At 40.2% G+C, this 27,946-nt stretch overlaps 3 protein-coding genes across 6 annotated transcripts; 1 reads left to right on the top strand and 2 right to left on the bottom strand.

The window, feature by feature from the left end:
- The first annotated feature begins 5,647 nt into the window (after positions 1-5,647).
- Positions 5,648-10,358, top strand: LOC115746374 (squalene monooxygenase SE1-like). The gene is made up of 8 exons (XM_030682111.2): positions 5,648-6,168; positions 7,688-7,799; positions 7,950-8,124; positions 8,563-8,731; positions 8,868-9,086; positions 9,212-9,487; positions 9,616-9,894; positions 10,007-10,358. The coding sequence occupies exons 1-8, from the start codon at positions 5,920-5,922 to the stop codon at positions 10,109-10,111; spliced, it is 1,584 nt and encodes a 527-aa protein (XP_030537971.1). The 5' UTR covers positions 5,648-5,919; the 3' UTR covers positions 10,112-10,358.
- A 363-nt stretch (positions 10,359-10,721) lies between these two features.
- On the bottom strand, positions 10,722-14,607 carry LOC115746379. Of its 2 annotated transcripts, none has more exons than XM_030682121.2 (7): positions 14,019-14,607; positions 13,765-13,806; positions 13,410-13,514; positions 12,277-12,512; positions 11,554-11,590; positions 11,134-11,191; positions 10,722-11,029 (listed from the first exon to the last, which is right to left on the bottom strand). In XM_030682121.2, exons 1-7 carry the CDS (start codon positions 14,163-14,165, stop codon positions 10,950-10,952), a joined length of 705 nt encoding a protein of 234 aa, XP_030537981.1. In that variant the 5' UTR covers positions 14,166-14,607; the 3' UTR covers positions 10,722-10,949. The 2 variants fall into 2 exon arrangements, with proteins under 2 accessions (XP_030537981.1, XP_030537980.1); XM_030682120.2 differs by having other exon boundaries at positions 13,410-13,523; positions 14,019-14,593.
- Positions 14,608-14,815: 208 nt separating this feature from the next.
- On the bottom strand, positions 14,816-18,772 carry LOC115746376 (branched-chain-amino-acid aminotransferase 2, chloroplastic-like). Of its 3 annotated transcripts, none has more exons than XM_030682114.2 (10): positions 18,471-18,772; positions 17,935-18,008; positions 17,135-17,318; positions 16,639-16,815; positions 16,394-16,525; positions 16,216-16,314; positions 16,009-16,125; positions 15,679-15,774; positions 15,294-15,406; positions 14,816-15,147 (listed from the first exon to the last, which is right to left on the bottom strand). In XM_030682114.2, exons 1-10 carry the CDS (start codon positions 18,546-18,548, stop codon positions 15,033-15,035), a joined length of 1,185 nt encoding a protein of 394 aa, XP_030537974.1. In that variant the 5' UTR covers positions 18,549-18,772; the 3' UTR covers positions 14,816-15,032. The 3 variants fall into 3 exon arrangements, with proteins under 3 accessions (XP_030537974.1, XP_030537976.1, XP_048129582.1); XM_030682116.2 differs by having other exon boundaries at positions 17,135-17,309; XM_048273625.1 differs by lacking the exon at positions 18,471-18,772 and adding an exon at positions 18,132-18,423 and having other exon boundaries at positions 17,135-17,309.
- Positions 18,773-27,946: the final 9,174 nt, after the last annotated feature.

Below are 27,946 nucleotides of genomic sequence, written 5' to 3'. Positions count from 1 at the left end.
ACAGTAAAAATGAAGGAATTAACATGTTCGTGCTCGAGAGCAGGGGTGTGTATTTGTTCTTGACGTGATTGTCTGCTTACGTTTAGAACTTCCTAGAGCAATTATCTGACCATTTTGGCAAATATTAGGTACAGATGTCCCAAAAGAGATAGCAAAAATGCTCCCCATGGTGATCATGAAAGTAGGCATGTTGCTTTGATAAAGTGTTGTGGGGGGCCTTATATACTTATGGTTCATTCCACTATACCATAGTATAAGCTTTTGGGATTGAAATTTCTTAGTCAAGGATAAAGAGCATGCGTGCATGCGTGTGTGCGTGTGTGCATGTGTGTGTGTGAGAGAGAGAGAGATTTTGTGGAATTATTGCCAACTGTTCTAAAAGTTTAAGTTGTTAAATGAATGTGTAGTTTAATATTTAATTATTCTAATACTACCTCTCACATTTGGTCTTTTTGCCTACGTATTAAGCGTGAAAAGTTTCATTGGGAAGGCAAATAAGAGCCCGAAAAGATTTAAACTCATAACCTCCCGCTCCAATATCATGTTTTTTTTTTAAAGATTTTTTGTATAATTCGATACACTATAATAAGATTGTATCAGCCTATTTATAGGCTTTATGAGCTCACTAGAGAATGAAATATATATCGATCAAGATACGCAAAATTAAAGGGAGATATATGCGCAATCTTGAGAGATATATAAAATCAACAGAATAATATCTCTAACTTAGGAAATTATCCTAGATAATCCTCAAAGTCAAGCTCACTTAGTCGGCTTAAGTTTGAAATAGCGCTTGCTTAATTACGGTATTGATTTCGAAAGTTGTGTTTTTTTGTGGTAACTGTGTTGAATATTATCCAACAAATTATTTATCAATGACTGAAAAATATAAACTTTCTACTTATGACCGTCACGAATTGACTTATAATCAAATCACCTTGGGTCGTTTACCAATGTCGGTAATTAATGATTTGAATAATTTCAAATTCGTAACAATAAAATAAAACATTGTTAAAAAGGTTGATCTTCGAAGTATTTTTCCTTTCCAATATTTTTCTATTGGAGCTTGTCTCATTCCTTTTATCGAGCATAATGATGCCAACCGATCTTTAATGATTTTGAATATACAACGCCAAACATTTCCGCTTTCTCGGTCCGAGAAATGCATTGTTGGTATTAGGTTGGAACGCCTAGCGATTCTAGATTCATGGGTTACCGCTATAGCCGAACACGAAATTAGCACTCAATGGCGAGCTCGGTGGATCTGTAGTGAGACGACGCATAGTTGTGCGCAAGATGGCATTCGACGGCTGTTCATGATGAAACATTAGGTCTAGCTGGTCCGAGGGCGGCAAATCTAACAATGATATTAGCTTCTTGAAACGACATGCGAAAAGTTGAGAATCAAAGGGGAAACAACAAGTGCCCGATGCGGGCGGCTTGCCAAACAAGAATTAAGCGACGCGGTTTATATGGCTAACATCATAGCATCAAGCGACTTATACGGTTGGCTTGGAAAAATGGTGACTAAGTGATACAAATGATATTGAAAGAAAACACCTTTGTGAAAAAGGGCTCGATTTGGTGAGGCTTTACCGCTGTCACGACCATCATGATGCTTACTTAGACGAGAATGAGGCACACATAAACATGGCCATGGGCTATGAACCGCCGATTTTGGTTCATGAACCGGCGGTTCCAGTTCATGGCCATGCTTGAATAGGAACCGGCCCTTGAAGGGGCGATCCCAGTGCCGGTTCAAAACCGCCCATTTCGGGCCAATTTAAGGGCCGCTTTCGATTCGGTCCAAATTTGGCCTGTTGGAGGGGGGGGAGGGAAAGAACCGTTGGCTCTTTCCCTTTTTTTTTTTTTTGGGTGTTTGAAACCTGTTCGAAGCCGCTGGTTCCGAATTTTTTAAACCGTAACCGGCCCGCGAGGGGTCGGGCCGGTTCCGGTTTGGAACCGACGGTTCCGATCAATGGGTCAATTCCGATTATCCCACGGGCGGGTTTCGGGCCCAAATTGGCCTATGGCCATGTCTAGGCACACATGTAAGCATTGTCTAGCGGCGGGATGGATTTATTTTTCTACGAGGTGCATAGGCGCATGAGGTACACCGAGGTGCGAAGTGCACCTGGTGCATTAGAATTTCATCAGAAAAGGAGGCTCTTATGCCAATTTAAGAATGATGTGGAAGAGACAGAAATAGAGTTGATGCAAAAAGCAATTCATCCTTCGTTAACAACGTGCGTGGCAAAATAATGAACATGAAAGAGGATACCGATTTCAAGAGCCAATGAGTACAGACTAAGTAATTCATCCTTCGTTAGCATAGGATTATTATAAAAAGAATCCTAAATTTATTATACGGATGCCAATCCAGTCCTGAATTATTCAATTTAGTTAATTCAATCTTAACTTTTAGAGATTCGTCAATGTTAGAATACATGTGTAACTTGTGTTAGAGAAATCCCACATTGGATAATTAAAGTGGTGTGAAGCAATTAATATATTCAAGTTGGCCCATAACTCATTAGCTTAAGCTTTTGACTAAAGGTGAGTCCAATTGGATATGTTAACGGGATTCGGACTTGGGCTCTCTCTTGATGATCTCCTTGGACGAAGGTATCGGACTTTTGCTGTGCACTCCCAACAAATGGTATCAGAGCCGATGGTTGATTGGTGGACCTTCAATCTGTTTCGGTGTTTGATGAATATCTTAATGAAGGAATCTGGTAACCAACGTGGTTTCCGAGTCGGTGTGGCGTTGTGGTGTAACAATGCGGGCTCAAGTTGAGATATCTTAGTGCATAAGGATACTTGGATTAAGGGGGAGCAAACCTAATACTGGAGCTCACACATGAGGGGAAGATTGTTAGAATGCACGTGTGAATTGTGTTAGAGAAGTCTCACATTGGATAATTAATGTGATGTGGAGCAGTTAATATATCTAAGTTAGCCCATAACTCATTGACTTAAGCTTTTGAGTAAATGTGGGTCCAACTGGATATGTTAACGGGGTTCGGATTTGGGCTCTCTCTTGACGATTTCCTTGGACGAAGGTATTGGACTTCTCTTGCGTGCTCCCAACAATCAATCTAGTACTTCCGATCAATTTTAGCCGAAAATCGTCGAAATAAACGTTGATCGTCCTACGTAGCACGATCACAACCAGCGCTGATAAAGAAAATTTTCGTAACTTTTTTTTAAAATATCAAAAAATTATCCACTTTAGTGCTAGCCGTGCCTTGCGGAATGATCGACATTTACATCATCGATTTTTGGTTAAATTGGCCGAAAGAGCTATATTGATAAATTATCAAAAAGTTAAACTTTAGAATGGAGTAGGCAGCTACGCTATAAATTTTGTACTTTGTCCCATAAATTTTCCACGTTTAACACTTTAACCAATGACAATTATGGTCTGTCCATGGAGTATACTCTGCACCAATTGTCATGGTTAAAGCTTCTACCAGCTCTTCATAATTCTTTTAATGGAAATTAATGAATAAGCTACGTATCTGGTTCCCTGGCTCATTAAAGAAAAAAGATGAAGATATAAGTGCAGCAACTCTAGCTTATCGGTGCATCTTTTCTTTCGGGGATAAGTACACCGTGAATGTCATAACTTGTGTACGACGTTCACTTGAGTGCTACATCAACTTTTCCAACGTTCACGTCGGCTTTTTTGGCATGCCACGTCGGCTTTCCGATGTGCCACGTCAGCTTTTTGGCGTCCACGTTAGCCATGGCACTCAAGTGAACGATTTTTGAAAGTTATGGCACTTAAGTAAATGTTTTGAAAGTTATGACACTTAAATGAACATCATACAAAAGTTATAACACCGATAATGTACTTATCACTTTCTTTCCTTTTCAGTTAAGACCTTCTAACTCCATATCTATCAACCACCGAGAGTTGCTCCAGTGGCCAACTTCCCATTTAAGAAGAAGGAGGTAGGGAGTTCAATTCTCCACCTTCTCGGAAGTGAGGGTGGGGACACATGATTGAAGGCGCAAGATTTCGTAACCTGGTAGGCTGGTCCTAAGACTTATCATGAAGGTGTAATCAAATTCTAAAATTTGTCAAATTAGTGCAATTAAATCTTTTCATCAACTCCGTCCAACTTGGCTAACGAAAAATAATAAGGCATTTATTATTATTATTATTGTTTTTCCTCTTCTACTGGGACATTGACATGGCCAAAACATGAAGAATAAAGCTAAATCCACTTCCTCTCGGTCCGAATCTGAGTGAGAGCTGGTGATCACTTGCGGTCGGGGTACATGCTTGTCTAGACCCATGCCGGGGTCTTGTGAGCCGAGCCTTTAGGGAGCGCGATCTCTCTTGAGCCGCCCGCCGGGCCATTTTAACGGGGCTTGAGATCGGAAGTGAAGAAGTTTCGGCTACAACAAAACCGGCATTAACTAGTCATATACCCGACGGTGTCGCTCTAACCCATCGAGAAATAACTAACTAAATTATTCACCTACTTCATCCCTCTGCAATTATCACTTTGAAAGCTTGTTCTTCCCGATATACAGTGTGGTTTTCTGGTCATGATAGAAAAGAAATGTCACCTTGTGGGGGAATCATGAGTTCGGGTGGCAAACATACATGGAATCAACCACAGAAACAAAACAAGGTTAAAAGAATAAAAGACGAAAACAAAGGTCTTTGCTTTATCCTTTTCTCGCCGTATAAAAAAATCGGAGGCAGAAGCCGTTCCCAAGGATTGACCATTGACCATTGACCATTGACCATCGTAAGGTCTACGACTGCACCGCGAAAATCCTCCTCCCTCGTCCAACATGAGGCCGTCAGATGAATCTTGGCCGGAGTTCATTGCCGCCGCCATCGGGCCTTCGCTAGCCTTTTGGAGTTGCGGACGATCAGGGATGTGCGGCGGAGAAAGCGACAAAGAGAAAAACAAGAAAATCACTGGCGGAAAAGGGAAAGGAGCACGAGCATCGACAATTGTATGAACAACCGTAAAGTTTTGTCTATATTACGGTGTACAGAAAAATGCGACTCAATGGTCCGCCATTGTACCTTAGAAGTGCTGCAGCAGAGAGCGAATATAATTTGCATCATATGGCACGTAATATATCTCGTGCATTCGGCTGTTAAGACGTTTACGTCACAACTAACGGATGTTGTTTGGACAGCAACTAAACATTGTAGGATAAATTACGAGTTAAAATATGAGTGAATGCCTCCAAACATGTTATGATTTACAATTTATGGAATGCAAAGAAGATTGGGATTGCGTCGCATCTTTTTTTTATTTAATCATTAAAACAAACCAAAATGAGACGACACAATTACGATATAATACATACTTATGATGAGGAAAATCGTCGGACGAAATCATACGACTAATTCGCAACGTACTACATTTCCACTCTTTTTAATAACCAAAAAAAAAAAAAAACACTGACCGACAATGGTGAAATTTTCGCAAATAATCCACAATCCTTCCTAATTCTGGCGCACTTGCCATTTCGGGGGACGGACCGTGACGATGGCGCAGCTTAACGGACGAGGAGCGAGCGGCGCGAGATAGCAAACAGGCGGCGCACGTTTGAGGTATTCCGTGTCGTCTGACGTGTCAGACCTCTCTCACTATATATATGGACCTCTCGGGGGCGAAACGGAAACTCCGGAAGAAAACAACGACAACACAACACGACACAACGCACGTCGATCGAGAAAAAGCGTAACCAAGGGCCAGCGAAGCGCGAGCATTATCGGACAAAAGGGGAAACAGAAAACCAGGAGCGCTTCGTCAGAGAGAGAGAGAGCGAGAGATTCTCCCGAGTTGGGTGGCGGTTGCTGCTTCTTTCCTCTCTCTCTCTCTCTCTCTCTCTCGTTGCTTGCCCCCGCCGTCGTCTGCGTCCATTGGCTGGTCGGAGAAGATGGTGGATCAGTCCGTGGTGGGTTGGATCTTGGCGTCTCTCCTGGGTCTCTCTGCCTTGTACCATCTGGTGGCGAAAAGAGGAAGGAGACGTGGAGAGAGGAGAGAATGTGTTGTCGAGACCGACAGCATTGTGACGACGGGCAAGCAATGTGGATCCGAATCCGTGAACGGTGACGGTGGTGAGGTCGATGTCGTCATCGTCGGGGCTGGTGTCGCCGGTGCGGCTCTCGCTCATACACTTGGCAAGGTGATTCCATTCGTTTTTCCCTTTGTTTGCTCTTTCACATTCGGAGACCTCGTTGTCTTTTTCATTACGCTTCTGTGATTTTTCCTGTATTCTTTTTTTTTCTCGGGGCAACAACCAAGTGGAGCATCTTCCTTTTTTTAGTGCTCTTAGGACTCCTGTTTTTCTTTGCGTTTTTCGTTTTTAATTCCGATTGTTATACGCAAACATATGTACTGCTTAGAAAACAATTTGACTTCTGGAGGTAGGAGTTTCTGGCCAGGAATCGACTTATTTGGACGCAACTACATCCTGCAAAATCCCATTTTCTGGAAATTTTCTAATCCAACAGAGCTTTTGAAGGAATTAGCAATCTCATAATCTAGATGGAAAACGATAAAGATTTTTTTTTCGCGAATGATTTGATTGCGCGTGGTTTCGCTCTTCTTTCTCGTTTTGTAGATTTGATAAAGATATTGGGATTTGAGTGGTTTCATAAGTTTGGTATCCAAAATACTGGTTCTTGTTCCCATAGTTCATAAGTGACGTTGTATCGCGAATTATAAGTTCGGTATCCAAAATGCTGGTTCTTGTTCCTATAGTTCATAAGTGACTTTGTATCCCGAATTTTAGTGGACGGTACTCTGTAAGCATTTTACCAGCGCCTCCTGTCCATGCAATGGGCTGTAATAATTTTATAGCATCCTCCTTGTCTTCAGTAGTCCAATCAAACAAAGCTCATTACTGCAGTATTCATAAGGATTGGATGGATTTTAGTTTTGCTTGAGGGAATATGTAAATGTCATGCAGACTTTTTGGTTCTTACTTGTTGTCTCTGGAAACCTTAACTTGTCTTATTTGAATATCCCAAATGAGTTTCAGACAAAATTAGGCACTTCCCATCATGTGAGGACATAATTTGAAGGGCCATACGAAACAATCACCTATTGGTTCGAGCAATCCTCGATGGATTTGATTGGAACTCTGTTTTTCTGATCTTTAGATACTGACTGGAGTCCAATAGCCAACTTTGGGCCTCTGTCTCTTGTATTGTTGTATGTGACATAGGCGTTACAACCGATCACATGCTTACCTGACCAGCGGGGCCTGTAGATTTGGCTGCTAGTTGCTGGAGTTAATTGTATCCATTTGGTCTTTTGCACTTAATATTCATTCTTCTAACCTATAAAGAAATTGGTACCACCAGTAGGGCCCTCCCGCTACATGGTACATTGAAGAATAATCGTGGATGAAGCACATGGCGGCATCCACTGAACATAAGTTATATGTGCGTCAATTAACAATTTAAGATGATTTGAGAAAACTTAATTATCCATCAACCAAGTGAGCAGCATTGGAGAGGTCCTTCAATATCTTCTTTCCTGTAGAAAGTTCTCAAGTTTCATAACTGTTGGCTGATGTAATTAAGATTGACCCATTTTTTTCTGCTTTTTTTTTTAAATTAAATTTTTGGAATCAGTTTTCTTGTTTTCTGGAAGATTAAATTTTGAAACACGAATTTAATCTCTTAATTGACTTGCAGGATGGACGCCGAGTGCACGTCATTGAAAGAGACCTGACAGAGCCTGATCGAATAGTTGGGGAATTGCTGCAACCTGGCGGCTATCTTAAGCTAATTGAGTTGGGACTCGAAGGTATGGAGATATCACACATTTGGGGAATTTTCTGATAGATCTTTATTCAAAATTTGGGATTTTTGTTTTGATGGTTGTTGGCCTCTCTCTTAATCTCCTTGTCTAAGTTATAGCCAAAGATAGACGTTAACTGATGTTTGTATCCTTCAGATTGCGTGGAGGAAATTGATGCTCAGCGGGTGTTTGGTTATGCTCTTTTCAAGGATGGACAAAATACTCGACTATCCTATCCGTTGGAGAATTTTCACTCAGATGTGTCTGGGAGGAGCTTTCACAATGGACGTTTTATACAGAGAATGCGGGAAAAAGCTTCGACTCTTCCCAAGTAAATTTTTTGATCAATATGGATATATCTCACTGTTTCTGTCGCGTAGCCTGCTTGAGAATTGTCCAAGCGTAGTATTGTATTCTCCATTGGAAAATACACTTTCTGAAATGCATAAGCTGTGTGAACTTGGAACCTGAGTTAATGTTTGTCCAAATTTAACTTAAGCTTGTAAACTCATGCAAATTTCTATGGCGATGTTCATGGACAGAAGTTCTTAGCTTTGTTCTTACGGACTGTGCTTACCATGTACATATATTAAGCATATCGTACACCCATCTTCCTTTGTCATTGGTTTTTCATTTGTTTAGCTCTTTTGTGAAAATTGTAACCTTCTGTGCCAATTATATGCTGGGGACTTCCTTATGTAAGCTTTTTGCTACTTTTTCTTTTGTTGATAAAACTCTTTTTTTTTTTTTTTTTTCCATTTATTGTCAGTGTAAAACTGGAGCAAGGGACGGTTACCTCTTTGATAGAAGAAAATGGTACCATCAAAGGTGTGCAATACAAGACAAAGGATGGAAAAGAGTGGGCAGCTTATGCACCTCTGACTATTGTCTGTGATGGATGTTTCTCAAACCTGCGTCGCTCCCTTTGCAAACCCAAGGTAGAGAGAATTCACTCGTTTCTCATGCTTTTCTGTTTCTTGAGTTGAAATTAAACTGCATGATTTCCGATCTGTGCGCATGTTTCTTCTTGAGATGTAGAAAACTCTCCCAATTCCTAATTTATCGTCCCCGCAGGTTGATGTGCCGTCATGTTTTGTTGGCCTGGTTTTGGAGAAATGTCAACTTCCTTATGCAAACCACGGGCATGTTATTCTGGCAGATCCCTCTCCTATCTTGTTTTATCCAATCAGCAGCACAGAGGTCCGTTGTCTCGTTGATGTACCTGGGCAAAAAGTGCCAAATATCGCGAGCGGTGAAATGGCTAACTACTTGAGGACAGTTGTAGCTCCTCAGGTATGTAACCATGCATTATTGTTGTAAGTCATTTTTGTAAGATACAATCATGCCACAAATTCAATCCGGTATCTGTTGAACAGTGTTTATTCTATTTATCTGAGTATATGGGTTTTTCTATTCAGGTTCCTCATGAAATTCAAGAAGCCTTTGTTGCCGCCATTGATAAAGGAAACATAAGGACAATGCCTAATAGAAGCATGCCCGCTGATCCCCAACCCACTCCTGGAGCTCTGCTAATGGGGGATGCATTCAACATGCGCCATCCGTTAACTGGAGGAGGCATGACTGTGGCACTCTCAGATATAGTTGTGCTCCGTGATCTCCTCAAGCCTCTGCGTGACTTAAACGACGCACCCACGCTGTGCAAGTATCTAGAGTCCTTCTATACCTTGCGCAAGGCAAGTCTTGTCCCTTCTCAATAACATTGCAAACATTGAAAAGTGCATTTTCTTATGTTTCTTTGTTCCACTTGTTAAATAATTCCAAGTTTTCACTTGCATGTTTTCTCTTTTTCTGGTGTATGCAGCCAGTGGCATCCACAATAAATACACTGGCAGGAGCCTTATACAAAGTCTTCTGTGCTTCACCTGATCCAGCAAGGAAAGAGATGCGACAAGCCTGCTTTGATTACTTAAGCCTCGGAGGCGTATTCTCAAATGGACCGGTTTCTTTGCTTTCAGGCTTGAACCCTCGGCCATTGAGTCTGGTTCTCCACTTCTTTGCAGTTGCGATCTATGGCGTTGGTCGATTAATGTTGCCTTTTCCTTCGATTAAGCGCATGTGGACTGGAGCTACATTGATATCGGTGCGTTATCTACTTACCTATGAGCGTAGTTTGGTCGGGAGTGTCCTCTAAAGTCCTATCATCTATGAAACACGTATATCATGGATGATCACAACATTTGAGTTTTGTGCAGGCTGCATCGGGAATCATATTCCCCATCATTAAGGCCGAAGGGGTAAGGCAAATGTTCTTCCCCGCGACAGTTCCTGCGTACTACAGAGGTCCACCAGCGAAGTGAGATCCGTAAGCGAAGCTCAAGTAGTGGCCATAAGCTTCAATGAACACAAGGACAGTTTGTAGTGGCATCTGCTTTCCCCTGTTCCAAGGTCGTTGGGAGGGTAATGTTTCAAGAGTGTCCAAAAGTTTTGGGAATTCAAATCTTGTCCATAACTCGGTGTAGAAACTAGCATGTGGAATTTTCTCAAATATGTGGCTTTGTGACTTCGAACCAGAGATATCTTATCAGATGAATTTTGTTGTTGTCAGTTTCCCTTTGGGTAGTTTTTGAGAAAGGGTGATCTCCACCCAGCCCAACGTGATTAATTTATAGAAATGAGTGCCAGAGTATGACACAGAATATATGTAGATCGTAATACTCCTGACATGAAGGTCCATTTGATGGATCCTCCATTTTAGCGTAGTCCCAATGTGCGAGGCCCGTGGGCAAGGATTGTTAAAAACTAAGGCATATAAAGAAGGACGGGGGCAATGAGCAGGTGCAAACACAGTGTGGGAATCAAATTCAAAACTTTTCAACTACGATATCACTTAGAACTGATTGCGTAATTATTCACTCCAAAAACTTAATTATTTATGAAGTTTCATGAGGCGGATCATCAATGTTTTGAAGACTGAACTCAACCATGCTCAATGCATTTCTCGATGACGATACAGCTCATTTGGTTGACATCTATGCTGTCAATACAATGTATGATGAAAGATTTTCAAGAAACAGCAATCTTCAGGCCTAACTGTTTCAACCATTTTCATGCTATTCTTTACAAGAGTGCACACCACTGAACCGAAAAACCCTTGGGAATCCACCAATGTGTAAGCTGTGTGAACTTTTGATCTGTTCAGTACATTTTGTTCCTTCGTTCTTGTTTTATAGCTTCATAGGATATCATGACTTCTTTGAACTTTGCCTCTGCAGCTTCTGTCCGTAAAATGAAAGACTTCAGAAAAAGAGGAATATAATCCGTGGAACCTGCACAAGCTGAACAATTTCCTGTCTTTATGCAACAAACAAACACAGCCCACCTTTATTAACCTGGTGCTGATCCGGGTGGAACTCCTTTGCCTTGGCCCTAAATGCTGTCTGCAACAATTGAAAGATGCAAATGTTGTTCACTATATAAAGCAATAGAAGATGGAAGTCACAGAGAGGAAACATACACTATGCAGCATGATCAAACTCGGATACTACGTACAGTATCTGAGCCATGCGGATAGCACAGTAGAAGAGACAACAGCAGTCTCATAGGCGTATGCATGCTCAAATTAGTGAACTCAAGCAAATGCTAAACAAACGTGCCTGCCCCAGAACTAAAATCATGTGACATGTTTCCAGTTAATGTGTTAGTGAAGTATTTTTTCTGGGGGTGGTATTGGAGGATGCACATATCTGACAATCAGTAAACAGTCTGGCAAAGCCATCTTTAAACACATCCTGCTTCATACCTTGATCTCTGCTTCCGTGTATGGTGTCCTTCGGGACCTATTGCACAAAAGACCAGTCAGGAAACATAAATGTCAATGCTAGAGACAAGCTCAAACATTTTATTAGTTACTGACTCCAGTGAAAATCAAGTCAATGGAGATGCAATATTTGGAACTCCACATAATGAGTCTCCATTACTCCTGTAAAGGAGAATAATTTGAGCATAGTTATAGAACTCCTGTTATCACATCATCATACAGAAGATATGACAGTCGACATCGTGTGGACAAGCATGAATTGACAAGAGTCTGTGCTGCTTCCAGAAACAAGCTGACAATATATGTCAAGTGACAGCTGCAAGGTCCAAAAACCCATTCAAAGTAGAAGAATAGCTTATCCTCATGCATTAGACAATGGATCGATGCCCAACATAACAGAGTCCTATAAGCATTTCTGAAAAGGCGATGATCCTTGAAGTAGCTTACTCATTCTGCTATGCACTTTGCATATGACATTGATGGACATTTGATCCAAATTTCATAATATATAACATGGCAACACTATTGTCTAAACTTTGATCATACTTTTCTCCTGAATAAAAATGAAAAAGTAAAGAATAAGGAGTATCACATGAAAAATGAACACACTTTATCATTCAAGTTACGTGTTAGGCACCTGTTTGAAAACCTTTGTTCCCCAATTTCAAGATGATAGCCACAGCAGGTTCCTCATACTATCATTACCTGTCAAGACCTAAAACTGAATAATGGTGTGATAACGGGTAAGTTGATCTATCCCTTGACATTTCCTTGTAATTGGTCCAATGAGCTCCATAAGATGTGTGAGCCTTCCAATACCAATCATCCTCCTGGAAATGGTAATTGTATGCACCGGTATCGTTTTGACTCCATCTGTCATAACTCCTTTTATATTTGGTCCTCTCTCTGTTAAAGATTCTTTGCATACGCCTTATACGCTCCTACAGAAGGACGACTGGCAAGGTCATCGATTGACACTGGCGTGATAAAGAAAACAAGGAACGCAGCCAAGTCCCCCATATATGAAGCCACTAGACCAGAATAAAGTATCACCTTGAAGCTTGGATAAAGATATATATGATCTTAGGCATAGAATAATCTCTAATACCTACCCATTCAGCAAACAGAATCTGAAATTCTGAATATTGCTCTCACTAATTAGTTCCTTGGAAGACTATAGGCGGTGCAGCAATCAAAAGAGCTAGCAGAAGCTAGCTTATTTAAATATTAATCCACCTAAAAGGACGAAGCTATATAGCAGGGGTAAAATTTACATCTCCTCTTTGGATGGTGAGATTCAAAGATCAAATTTAGTCTCCAATATCTGAACAGGTTAAGAGTTTCCTAGTTGGGTCTTCTTTGGGCGCTCATTAATCATACATACTACAGAGAGATCTTCATTTTCAATCACTAATAGTGCATAGCGCAAGGAAAACAGTGTTTTGAAAATGATAAAGTTTGTTTATTTGGATGTTAAACGAGTGCTCCCAAGGTATTCGTTAACAAAATCATTCATATTTCACTTTCAGCCACAAGTCCACAAGTCCATAATAAGCAATAGAAACTGTGCATAGACATCTACTATTGACCTGTGTCACTACCGTCCCAAAATCTGATGCTATCGCAAGATCAAAGAAAAAGATAGAAAAGCTACATTCCTTTGCCAGTCTACAATAGCACTATAAGTACACTATTATTAATGTGATAAAACTACCACTGTCCAGCTGATATTTACAAGGGTAAAGGCATTTTACTACTGAATTTCTCCCTGAAGTGGCACTAACTTCACAAATCTATCTTTAGTGGCTACAATAAATTTCTTCCTATTGAAAACTTACCACTCTTTCCATTTCCTCTTCATACGCCTCCTCAAGTCGCTGATTATACCTCCTCCATGCTTCCTCCTGAAATGCTGAACGGAATGTTTTTCCTGATGCTTGTGACTTGGGTATCTCTCGCATTGCAAATTGCAAGATCATATTCAGTTCCAACAGAAACATTGCCAAGAACACTAAGGACTTTGTATCAATCTTTTAAGAGCTTTTGACATCATGAAGCATATCTAAAGAAACTACACAGAGCTTTCAACTGATTCAGCCGGTCTGTTGTAAGTCGAATTTTGACTATACCAATTGCGGGGTTAATGGAAACGACATATGTCAAGTTGATTTTTTCAATCCAAACTTTTTCTACCTGAGAATAGAACCAATCAACATTTCTCCGCAACTGCAAAACCTACAACAAACAAGGAGAAAATTATCACCGCAGAGCAACTAGAATAACAATGGGAAAGCGCTTTTAAAATGACAAAGAATTGCAGAAACACACATCAGCCACAATTAATGACAAACTTCAGCATCACCTCGCGATATAACCCGCCCACCATGTCCAGTAGCTTCCTACCAAAGGCAATTCGTCAAACGCGTGTATGGGATTACGAGATTTACCGCGAAAGTGGTGACGAGGGAGCCAATCAAACCGAAAACGAAGATGCCGTAAAGCTTCAAGCTTTCCTGCTTCTCCCGAAGACGGCTCTTTGTCGACGACGGCCATTGTTCGTCCTTGCTCGGATTGCCATCACCCCCCGCTGTCATTTTGATTCAATCGACTGAAAGAAGTCATTTTTGAATGTCGTTGTTGGCAGATAAACCCATGTTTTTGGGGACCCTTTTCTGTGAATTACGCCTCTCAATCCCTGCACCCACTTAGTTAAAGGAGGAGAAAGAGTATCGAAACGCCGGCTCGTCGTGAATGAGGTTTTGCTTATGGCGGTGGATCGATTCTCGGGGTGAGAAGTGAGAACAGGGAGGAGGTTGGGTATCCGCCCCGAAGGCAGAGAGGAGAGTAAAAAGAATGTCTCCATCGTTCCCGGGTCCACGCTTTGTTTGATGATTTCCTCTTCACATTTGGAAAAACAGAACCCTTCTCTGTGGGAATATGTCTTCAATAACTTACGAGTATGATGTGTTTTTGTGGATATACGGGGAAAAATTATCGTAAGAATATGCGACAACCTTAAAAGGTGGGTTGCTAATCAGTATTTAGAGACACTAAATGATGATTCTGTTCCTTGGATTTTACACGAGATAGTACATATGCCACTCGTGACTATGAATAGTCCTATAGTCCGGACTATGCATTGTCAATTTATCCATGGTCTTGACTTGAGAGATCTGAAAAAAGTTAGGAAAGAGGCACAAGGAAGCACTCCATAATTTGAGCAGCTGCCTCACTGCAAAGAAGATGATGCAGAGACGGAACTCCCATTGAAGTTCAGATGAACAAATTTTAACTCGAGCAGTGAAGCTCGACCAGCACGGTGGAATAAACCGATCAGAACGACCACATTATTTGAAACAACTAAATATTTACAAGTACGATCTCTTGATGACATGGTGAAGACAGCAATGCTCTGTCTATTGTCGTCCATGACTGATCTCTTGCAAGGTGGGTCACAGGGCTCAATTGATTTCCACAACCCAGCCATACTTGTCCTTGATATGACCCGTCTGGATACCGACAAGGATATCGTATAGTCTCCCGCAAGCAGTTTGAGCACCAGTCTTAAACTCGATCCTGCAAATTTCCATGAACGAGATGTGTCAGAATTGCACGTAACATTGACATGAGAGACCACGATGGATTGATTCCCCGTTCTGACTGGTCTTTGGTATACTAGTTCAATTATTATAGTTGATAAAGACGGCGAGAAAAAGGTGAACCTTTTGTCTTTAGAAGTAACACTGCCCACGGGTGCAACTACAACAGCAGTTCCGGTGCAGAAAACTTCCTCGGCCTCCATTAGTTCTTCCACTGGAACAGCACGCTCCTCGACCTGATACAATTCACAGGCATTTTAAACTATGTTACTTAAGATGGCGTGTGATGCAGAGGTTATGCAACAGGATGTAACGTTGCAGAGCGTTGCAGATCAGGTCTCTAAGGCTGATGTTTAGTGGGAATAACTCCTATGTATTCTCATAATTCAATAACTATTCTAACCACACAGAAAGCCCATAATGATCTGTGAAACTAAGCATTTTGTTTCTACAGTTTTCAGGTAAAATGTTGCCGGTTCTCTCTGTTTCGGAGTTGAAAGACATATACCTGGTATCCTAGATCACGAGAGATTTCTATAATGCTTTTTCTGGTGATTCCAGAGAGAATAGTTCCGTTTGTAGCAGGAGTTGAGAGGACATTTCCCTGGTAGAAAAAGAAAAACAATTAAATGCATGAGATGATTGCTAAGATTTACTTCATAGATACAAAAGGAGCAACAAGAGATTCAAGTTTCAGATTCATATTCGATTCATATCCCACAGAAATTTTCACTTGACGTGTCCTCAAATTTGTTCAGGCCATGAGTCATGACTTGTCCGGGAACTTGGCAAACATCACATCGAACAGTTGAATTTAAACGCTGTTTTACTATGATACCTTCAGGACGAAAATATTGCAAGAAGACACCTCCTCCAAATTATTCTTGACAACTGAGTCGAGGTATAAGACATCAGAAAACCCTCTGCTTTTTGCTCTGGCTAATGCTTTCAGAACCTGCAAATTCGGTGGAGGAATGATCCCCATTAGTAAACGTGAAGCAGTTGTAAAAGAACTTCAAATCTGCCTCAACAATCCTATGCTCACCGGTGCATAATTGGTTATACTCTTGACGCCTCCAGTGCCACCTCGAGAGGCACGATCAAACTCGTCCTCAATGTACAAATTCAAGGGAGCCGTGCCCTCCTGTACCCAAAACACAAGCATTTAATCCCTCAAGTCCAAATTTTGATCCAAAATAGCTTCTTTGAAAAAAGAGACTCACTTTGAAGTAATTACGGACAGGCGACGCGTATATCAGAAATGTGAATTCGGGGGCTGGTGCCAAACCTAATACCGGACCACTTCCCATGAGCAAAGGTCTCATGTAAAGAGACCCTTTTCCAGGAGGAGGAACCTGAATGACCACAGCATCGTCAATAACCGGGAGTCCAAGTCAATTTCGAATTACCACATTTTTCTTTAACCAATTGGTTAATCGAGCAGCAAGAGAGAAACAAAAACTTTTACCCATCGCTTGTTAGCTAGAGCGGTCTCTCTTACAGCGTCCACAAACTGTTCAACAGAAGGCGCAGGCATACACATCCTGTCAGCGCCAACCTTCATGCGGATCGCGTTCTGATCTGGACGGAAGAGCAGAAGGCTACCGTTTTCTTTCCTATGTGCTTTCAATCCTTCAAAGAGCCCCTGGATTTGTTTTGCAGACTGTTAGATTTAGAGATAAGCTTCATATGCATGGTGTCATTTAGTCAAGTTTCAGTCGCATTGTTCTTTAGTCAAGCTTCATATGCATGGTGTCATTTAGTCAAGCTTCTTCTGTCCGTGCAATTTATGCTGCCACTTCATCCTCAGAAACGTCATTCCAAGCACGGTCTTGTTAGGACGATTTCAAGCTTGGGACATTATTCTCTGTTCTTCCTTTTGAAATAATGCGGTTTACATTACAACTGTTGTGTGCTTGGCTACCTATCAGAGCTCAGAAGCAGAGATCAGATCAAAAACTGACCTGCCCATAGTTTAAGACTCCTGCAGAAGGGCTAAGCTCAACGTTCCCATAAGGCCTAACTTGTCCTCGTTCGAATGTCCCATTTTCCGTGCACTTCATTTGGTACATATAGTCCGTTGGCATCAGACCAAACCCGAGGTTGTCCCAGTCCACGTCCGCATACTCATCCTCCACCCTGCATGTCCAGAGCCATAGCCAGAGCCAGAGCGAGTCATAAAAAAATCGAGATGAGAAAATTGCTCTAACCATCGCCTCTTTGTCAGTTTCATCTCTACAGTCCACGAGTTCACACGCTTGGTCTGCTCAAAATTATTTATATATTCACACGGTTTCTCTGGGAATGCAAAAGTTGGTGCAGATGTTGATGACATAATGTGGAAATACAGCTGATGATGCAAGTTCCCAATCAACCATTAGCAACTTACTTAAAAAAGGTTCAATCACCAACTAAACATGTCAAATTCCCCTCGTCTTCTTTCGAGAATCTAGCATGAAAAGGCAATGCGCAACCGGCCAGGACTCTGATGCACATGCTGAGATTTGAGAATATTTCCCTCAGAACACAAGCCACGAGAGCCCCAATTGCGCATGAACCTTCCTAGTTGAACGTGGGTCTTTTTTAACTCCAAAATGGAAGACCAAGTGCCAATTAAACAAACTAATCAACGGGCCCTCAGCTAACTTAACTTTAGTCGTTGAGTATTGTGTTTCCCTCCCACACCCAGTGCGTGTAATCAAAATCTTTCGGTTTAAGACACGTTCTGAAGCCGTCATGACAAAACTGAATCATGCCCTGTTACCTGTGAACAGATGGCTCGAACGCCTGCAGCAGAGACGACGCTGCCTGAGATGTGTAACCCCAGCATCCTCCGAACTGAAAATAGTTGCGTTAGATTGACCAAATTGAAGCGATTGTTAACTTTCGCACGCCAAAAAAGGAAAAAGAGAATCCATTCCTGGGATCTTCAGCACCAAGAAAACTCTGTTACAGACTGACAGTTCCTTTCACTTACTCGACGAAGCCAATAAGGTTCAACACGAGTCACTGTTTTTGCTCTGAGTTATGAAAGCATCGTGCCCCGTTCCTTTTTGAGACACCTCCACGAGAATGCCTTTCCTTTCTAAAGATTTGTTTTTTTCCCTACTGGGCTTTTCTCTCCGTTGAAAAAAATAAATAAATTTGCAGTAACAGATATGACTAAGCTTCTAATGGATCAAAAGGGTCCTCAACCCCGTGAACAGAAAGCAAGAATATGAGCATCGTGCTGGTCCAAAGCTATAAAAACGACAAACGAGAGAGAGAGAGAGAGAGAGAGATACGGGTTAAGTCACCAGCCTGTGATAGGGAAGAGCGGGAGCTGTTTCTCAAAGACGGCGCCACGATTCTGCGACAGGCGAGGCTTCTTGAAATCATGGCTTCGCCGGCAATTGCTCTCGCTACGAACGGTTTCAGAGACTTCGCCTCACCTTCTCAGAGTTTCCAAGCGGTACTGGTCAAGAGAATCACCACCCAGAAACAGAACAAGCCTGATCAGCAATAATTTTCATGGCCAGACAAGAAGGGGTGACATGTTGAAAAAGCGAGTGAAAGACGGGAAGTGATGGAGACAAGTTGTGGAAAAGAAGAGAGGAGGTCTCTCCGTCCAACCTGAAGCGCCTGAAGGGGAAGTGAACAATGCTTGAGACTTGACGGATGTTAACTGGACTGAGAAAGAAAAACGAGTGTGTACCAAGGAGAAGGAAGAAAGCGCCTGGATTATATAATAAGAGGCAGTTGAGCACGGAGCCTTCAACGTCCGTCGATGAAAAGACTCAATTTTTATCATGTTGCTCATGGCAGGACGAAATTACGAAATCCATAGACGATGTTAGGATGGGTCGCTAATAAAAATTCATCGATTCAAAAACCATACCTGCCTATAAATTTAATAGAGATTTAAAAAAAAATCACATTTTTTAATCGAGGGTGGATAAATGAAAAGCCCATTTGAGTTTGTTAACTTAATATCGGGTTCTGGAAGAAAAAAATCAGCAAGTCCATAGACTAACGTTGACCAAATTCCTCGGCGCAACCATAGATGATGCGGATTATACGATGGGATTTACATGACAGTTGATGATATTAATTTACATGGTTACTGGTATAAGTTCTGGAAGGAGGAGGAGAGAGAGCAGACGAAATCGACCTCATCGTCACGGCCGTAAATAATATGAATCATAGGATGAATTCCGCGTATAATTAATGATTGAGATGATATTAATTTCCATGCTTATCCCTCGAGTTTTGGAAAGGAGGAGGAGAGGGCAGTGCATATCCAGGTTGGGGTTGGATGGATGTTGCTCAAGTTTCCACGTCGGCTGAGGAGGCATCCAAAGAGCATTTTATTAGGTTGCCCCATAACGTCGTGGACTCCTCCGTCAGGTTCCCTGTTTCTGACAAGCAGTGCTGCAGGAGGAGGACATATAATGGAGTTTCTATCTAACATGTGATTCATTTGTTTCATTCAATGGAAATAGAAAAATGTTTCCTTTTAAAAACCCGGCGTCCTTGTCCTAACATACTCATCGAGTGATGTACCTAATTTCTTCAAGTACTTACAGTTCGGAGACTTTGATCCAAGATTAAAGCGTGGGAGTATATGCTAAGAAGAAGAGCCCAAATAGAGGTTTAAAAGATTTGAACTCAAAACATCCCTCTCAAATACCATATAAAATATTGTAGAGCCACTGTGAGCTTTCTAAAAGTTTAAATTGTTAAATGAAAGTATTGTTTAGGGGTGAACGGTTTCGGGTTCCGTATGAGCGCTTCCAAGATCCATATAGGTTCCACTTGAAATATTAAACTTATCCATCGAGACAGGTTCCTCCTACTCAAGTTATGTTATCGAAATAGCATAAGGTGGTGAATCTTTTCGATTAAGTTTTCGCTTGATCTAATGGATTTGTCTGTTCAATTCCGCTTAATCTATTTTTGGGTCCTATATACAATGACCTAGAGATTATAAGGTAGACGCACAAATTGCACGTTAAGAATCATCTGAACGTCGGTAGTCGATCCTCTTGCGTACACATCCTAACATATGCGAGTGGTTTGAAAGATTGGTAGCGTCTTTGACTTGGGAAATTTAGGTCTCAAAAACGCGTGGATAACGCTAGCTGAAATCAATTGCGTTCCCTAATCAGCAAAAATGACTTGAAAAAGAAAAAGTACAATTCATTTGTTTCATTTTATGGAAATAGAAAGATGTTTCCTTTTAAAAACTAGGCGTCCTTATCCTAAAAACTCCCTACTCAAAGCTAGCACCACCATCCCACCAATACTGACGGTGGGACGGTCAAATCCTAACCCCAATTTTTTTTTTTTTTTTTGAAATTGAATCATTTGTCGATCCGATTTTATCATTTTGATTGCCCAATTTTTTTTTAATTATAAGCTAAAATTATAAGATAAAATTAAAAGACATGAATTTTTGGTTGGCAAGCATATCATGCAGATATGTAATGCGTACATATTAAACGTGAATTTTTGACTAACAAGTATATTACGTGGATATATGGTACGTACATATCAAACGTAAACTTTTGGATGACATGCATATCACGCGGATATGTGATGAGTACATGTTATATGTGAACTACATATCATGAGGATATTTGGTGCGTACATGTCGGAAGTCGACTTTTGGCTAACAAACATATCACGCGGATACTTTTGTACTTTGAGAATAATATCCATGTAATCTTTTAATTTGGCTAGAGACTAATATCCACTATTTTAAAAGTTGCAACTTCTTATTTGAATATTATCAATTGGATATTTTCCTCATATATTTTTTTTAATTTTAGCTTACAATTTTTTTTAAAAAAGAAAGTTGGCAATCATAAGGGTGAAACACCAAAATAGTTTTGTGGGTAAAATTTGACCGTCCCATCGTCAGAATTAGTGGGACGATCATGCCAGCTTTTTCCTATTAAGTATTATAGAGCCACTATGAGATTTTTAAAAGTTTAAGTTATTAAATGAAAGCGTTATTTATGTTGTACTTGGTACCGTTTATGAATTATATCGAATGAGCTATATTCATCCAAATACAATGATTATAATATAATTCAGATTCGCATTCGCTATCTTCATCTTGAGTCAAGGTGCAATTTTGTAACATGGTCTAGGAAATTACTCATTCGTATAACGGTTAGGTTGCGCAATAGAAATCCGATATCTTCACCTAAGGAGATAACCAAAAACGAACATAAGTCTAAGCCCTTTAACATATCCAGTTAGACTTACCTTCATTCAAAAGCTTAAATCAATGAGTTAATTAACCACTTTGCACATCACATCAATACTCTAATATGAGACTATTCTAACACAATCACGTGTGCATATCAATAATCTTCCCCTCATATGTGACTTCTGCTAAGGTATGCTCCATCTTAATTTGATTTACTTCTATACCAACATGTCTCAACTTGAATCTCCAACGCCTACCATTCATCATGGTCTTTTTATTTGGACCAAACTATGAGGCTGTCTTGCTACACTACAACACCTACTTTCACTCCAGGTCTCTTCCGCCAAACCGAACCATGACGATTGCCTAGAAACTACATTGGTCACAACATTCTTTCCTTGGGATATTCACTAAACACTAATACACAATGGAAGTAGGCCACCAATCAACCACCACCTATGATACTACTTGTTGGGTTGCGTGGGAAAAGACCAATACCTTAACTTGGAAAGATGGCTAAGAGAAAGCACAAGTCCGAAGTTGTTAATATATCCGGTTGGATTTATCTTCACTCAAAAGATTAAAACAATGAGTTATGAATCAAGTAGGATATATTAACTATTTCACATCACAACAATTTTCCGAGATGAGTCAAACATGAGCCAAAACCGGCATATCAACATGGACATTGGGATGGACGGGCAAACACTAAGATGAAATAGGTCCACTAATATGCCCAAAGTACCTGTTGCTATATGATGAGAGGTTATTCACCCGTAACTTGTCATAAAACATCTCCTAAGGTTGTGTTCTATACTCTGAATGGGATAATACTTTCCTATCAGCACTTAATTTTGGACTTCAGATGTGAAAAACTTGAATAAGTTTGGATAAAATACTTGATAACTTATTCGGACCTGAGGTGGCATATACCGAGATTTTGGATAAGTTGGTTGGAAGTGCGTCTTTGGACTATTGATGAGAAACGAAAAAAAAAATCATAATAAACAAGGAATGAACACTTCCTCTTTTATTTGAAGGAATAATTATCCAAAAAATCTTAAACATATTATACGGATTTTAATTTAATCATAAACTTTTTAATTTAGCAAATGTAGTCTTAAATTTTTTGATGATTTTTCAATATAGTCCATATAATTAATTTAGGCCAAAAATCGGTGATATAACAATCTAATCAGCGTTGACTATTCTACGTGGTACGAATGATAACTAACGTGAAGTAAGGGAATAGAAATAGCATCCTTTGTAATTTAATTTTCTGAGCTTTTCCTCTCCTTTTCTTTTACTTTCACATCACCGTTCATCTCCTTCTACTTCCTCGTGAGGAAGACATCATTGTTCACCTTCCTTTTATGTTGCCCCACCATTGCTAGAATGGGTTGGCAGGGGTTGCGGGGCCTCAATATGGCGACTGACACTTGCTCAGATTTGGACGAGGGCCACGGCCCTCGCCTGTCCTAGATCTGGCAAACAAGGACCTGTAGGCCCTCACCTACGTACGGCTAGCAAGGGTCGCCAGTCATCGCCGAAGCCTCGATGACAATGGGACGGCATAAAAAGAGGAAGAACAGTGAGGAAAAAGGTTAAAAAAATCAGAACAGTCAGAAGTTTAAATAAGAATGAAGAAGGAGACCATGAACATTAAAAAAGAAAGAAAAAAATAAAAAAATTTAACATATTGCAAAATGACTTCGTTTTGAGTATTCGTACACGTTAGACAATCGGTCGTGTCACGTAGGATGACCGACGCCGATTGGACTTCTATGTCGGCAATTTCCGGTCTAATTTGATGACATGGACTACATTAGACAATCATCCAAAAATTTAGGACTATATCGATCATATTGAAAAGTTTATAATTGAGTTTGAATCCATATAATAGATTTTAAGGCTTTTTTGACAATTTTTTCTCAATTTGAATGATACAACCATCAACGTTGCTGGTGGTCACCTCGGACTCTCTCTCTCTCTCTCTCTCTCTCTCTCTCTCTCTGCCGTGGTGGTCACCGCCTTCAAGAGACCACAACACAGTGGAAGTATTCCTTGGGTAACGCTTCTCTCACGACTGGGGTCACCGTCTTCAGGAGACCCGAGTCCCCGTAGTCTAGCCTTCCGCCCTTCATGATCATCGCCATTGACATCTATGTTTTTACGGTGAAGACTTTATTTTATTATTGTCCCAATTCATGCTTTTTTTCTAATCGAGTCTATATACTTTTAATATGTCTAATCAAGTCTCTCCGACACCAAATCTCTCTCTCTCTCTATAGAGGCAACCGCCGGTCGCTGAAATCTACCCGGTGGTCCGTTTTGTGTTTGCTGAGACATGCACCTAAGGAGAAAGTCTTTGCAATCGCAGTGAGCCGAGGAGCCGAGTGACGTGCCAACGCTACTAATTGAGTGCCAGCACACTTATAATAAACTCTAGTTGTAGGTTTAAATAGTTTATTTCATTTTTTTATATCGTGTGTTCAACATTAACCTATATTCACCAAATACTTTCTAGGATTGGATCTAACTTATGTTAGTCGCTGTATGCGGGTACTTTGTCAGATGGTAGAATAGGAGATAAAGGAATCCATTCCCAAAAGTTCACTCACATCCTGGGAACTATGAGCTTGGCTCTTTTACACACTTATTTTTACATTTTTCTCTTATTCTTGCCACGCCTCAGGATAGACTTGATGCGGACGGTGGAGACAATAATTGATCTCCAACCATAGGTAGATTTAATATCCATTGTTGGTTATGATGTGCCGGCTCACCCATTTTTCCCAAGACAGAAAAATTGTACAAACACTTCTATATGGAGACTTAGAGAGAGAGAGAGAGAGAGAGAGAGAGAGAGAGAGAGAGAGCATTTTACTAGCAAATCAATCCTCATTTCGTTCTAGAAGTTCTCGCCAGATCTGATACAAGAGAAGCCTATTCCTTACTACTAAACATGACATCGCTTATGTTCAAAGAAATCATCAGAGTATAACGCAAGTTGAGCTCCCTCCACCGTCGCCGCCGGCTGCCGAGGAGGACTGATGACTCCGGGCCACTCCACGTGCCTCCCGCAGCCACCCCAGGTGGTCTTCCCGCAGCTTGAGCACCTCACATCGTAACACATCGTTTCTCCAAAAGTACCAAAGCCAAATTTACATGGCCATTCGATTGTGGTGCGCTATATATGGCTGGATGCTTGGACTATGGAATGAATGCGCCCGTCACGAACTCTACGGATGGTGACGATGCTTTCGCTGGCCATTTTGTCGACGGGTGATGACTCCGAACAATCCTCACCTTCTCTTGTATTCACCGGACCAAAGCCAGCTTTTCTTTTCTGGGTAAGAAAAGAGGGCAGAGCCCGAAAATCACATCGTTTCTCTCTTAATAGAGGGCAGCTTTCCTTTTAGGAGGAGAGATTTATGACCATTTTGGTGTTTGTAAATTGGGGATGCCGCATTGCCGATGCAGGCAATGAGCCAGCACCCCTACCCGTCAGGTGTCTTGACTTCTGCAACATCTGTTCGTCGATCGCGTGATGAAAATGACAAAGAGACGGTTTGAATCAGGCTAATCCCTTGCGCATATACCTCCATAATTTGAATTAGTAAGAAATTATCTTATTAACGAGGTATTTATCGATTTTTCTTTGAGAAACGATGGTCATGGGTCCCGCTGCAAGAACGAGATCAAAATTCGATCCAAACGTTTTGTAGCGCAATGTTCATATCCCGAAAGGCCAATACCAAGTTGTCCAACGTGGTCGCATTGTCCGGGGGATAAAAAGCATATTCTTGTATCTGGTGAAATCATCAAATTCTCTTCATTTTTTAGCCCTAATTTCCACCATCTTCCTCTTCTCGTCCTTTTCCCACACGGAGCAACGTGACCCCAACTTTAGCCAATCTACGGCACTCGAAAAGATTCTTTGGTCGATTGGCCAAATTACTAAGCTCGGTTATCAAATCCATCTTAATCTTTTCAGATTATCATTAATGCTCCGTTTATTTTAAGAAGAATGGATAATTTAAAAAATATTTTCCTACAAATAATTGCATGCATCACTTGTAAAATGGAATAAACGAAAAATATTTTCATTATCTATACAAAAATATTAAACCTAAATTGTTATCGGTAATCATTGACTAATTGTTTCAAGCAATCATTCTTAGAAAAATGTTTTCTTAACTCATTCGTTTTTCGAGAAACAAATAAAGGTTAAGATACACTCACTTTTTTAATTTGTTTCAAATGTATGTGTGTGTCACCGTTTACATTATATCCAAAGGGTTGTCACCTCAATGATACGGTGCTCACATGGCGCCGCTATAGCATTAGCTTATTCTTAGTGATTAGTTACAAAAAAAAAATTGTAAAATACCTTGTGAAAGGGAAATTAAAAGAAAAAACAAATAATTAATTTTTCAAAAATTCATGATGTCAAAATCATAAAATAATGTCATGATGGTGCCATGTACACACGATGCACCGGTATAACTTTCGAACGTGGAGTCATCGTTGCGTGCAAAAGAATCGTAAAAGTAGTTTTTCATGTGAAGACGCTTTGTTGTTATCATATCACAAATGTAGTAATTTGATATTAACATGTTGTTCCTTATTGAAAGAATTCCACCACGTGGACGTCATATCATAATAGCAAACACATAATGTTTTTCGCTCATCAAGCAATACAAATGATCATTTAAAAAAATCAATTTATTTATTTTCTGCAAAACAAACGCACCTTAAAACTCTTAGGCTCCATTTGTTTCATCAAAATAAGTGTTTTGAAAAATATTTTTTTAAAAATAATCACATGTATTGTTTAACATAATTAGTCAATGAGAAATATTTTTTCCACCGACAACAATTTGTGTCTAAATATTTGAGTAGATGATAAAAATATTTTTCGTTCATTCATTTTTTTAAGCGATATAAGCGATTATTTTTTGAAAATATTATTAAAATCACTCATTTTTCGCAAAACAAACGGAGCCTTAGCTTCTGTTGGCATAATCCCATCAGTGGATTCACACGCTTGAATTCATCCATCCCCTCCTCTATCCACCCTTATCACTGGACTTCATTAAATCGGTCAGCGTATTAAGTGCTTATAATAATTTGAAAATGTGACCGATTATCCAAATCGACAATTGTGGACGTGGGCTGTGTAGAACACAATAACATAGCTTGTGTACTTGAATTTGATCATGTTTTTTTTTACCCCTCTGGAGGTAACCTAACTTTAGACAAAATTTGACCACTTTGTAGTAGATTGGTGAGTGCAGACAAACAAAATTAGGGGTCACCTCGTGGCCTATGAGTACTTTAATTTAAATGGGATTACCATTCTCTAGTGGGTGCATTTTTTTACAACTTAGAAAGCTTGTGCTTCGCATTTAGCACGAGCACTTGCTACAGATAGATGAAGATAGATATGCATGAGGCGTACAGAGATAATCTATATTATAAATTACAATCGACATTATCTTTCCAGGTGGGATGTGATAATCTTCAACATGCCAAACGATAAAGTTTGGTATGTTTGGTGCCACGAGAATAACGTGGACGAAGCCCAGCAGATGGGCTTACGCTCGGAAGCCTTCTCCCCCAAAACTTCTCCCCCATTTGGCCCCAGTCCTATAGTCTTCCGCCCTTCATGATCATCGTCATTATCCATCCACCACTCCAGAGCTTAATGACATCTATGATTTTACCGTGAATATATTATGTTATTTTTGTCCCTCTTCATGCTTTTTTTAATCGAGTCTATATACTTTTAATTGCCTAATCAAGTCCTACTATTTTTACAGAATTTTCTAATCAAGTCTCTCCGACAACAAATCTGGCCAAATCTAACTGGCTTGGTATTCAAAGACAGCCAAATTAGTACGTGCATGGATGCCCGCATGGATGTGGGGTGGATCAAATTTACAAATGCTGACAACCTTCAAGTATGACTTAACAAAATTTTAGTCAATGTGGACGACTGTGTGGACGTTCACGTAGAAATTTTTTTTATCCAAGTCACATTAGGATATTGTCCGATAGTCATGTCGGCCAAATAAGGTTGGATTTGGTGTCGGAGAGACTTGATTAGTAATTTGCGAAAGTAGAAAGACTTGAATAGATAATAAAACAATATGATTAGAAAAGCGTGAAATTATAGGGATGAAAAGTTGAATATTTCGTATATTTTAGGCTCCATTTATTTGGAGAAGAATGAATGATTTAGGAAAATATTTTCCACGAAAAAATCAACTATAAAAAAAAAAAAAAAATTCAACTTACAAAAGCCAAAAAAAAAAAAATTTTCTTCATAAAAAGTTTAACATAAATTATTTTCAATATTGAAAATATTTTATTAATATTTCAATAATTTTTTTAATTTTTTTAAATTATTATTTTAAAAAAGGCTTTAGACTCTTGGGCTGATGTCGCAAAAGAGCCAATAAATCGAAATGATTATTCACTTCTTCATCCAAATCACTGAAAAAGTTTAACAAAGTCTAACATCGACATTACCGCGGGCATCCCTCGGAATGCCACGGTTCTGATGTTTGCCTCC

The sequence above is a fragment of the Rhodamnia argentea genome, chromosome 2, assembly GCF_020921035.1.
Source record: "Rhodamnia argentea isolate NSW1041297 chromosome 2, ASM2092103v1, whole genome shotgun sequence".
NCBI lineage: Eukaryota > Viridiplantae > Streptophyta > Magnoliopsida > Myrtales > Myrtaceae > Rhodamnia > Rhodamnia argentea.
This window is presented reverse-complemented; position numbering and strand designations above follow the sequence as displayed.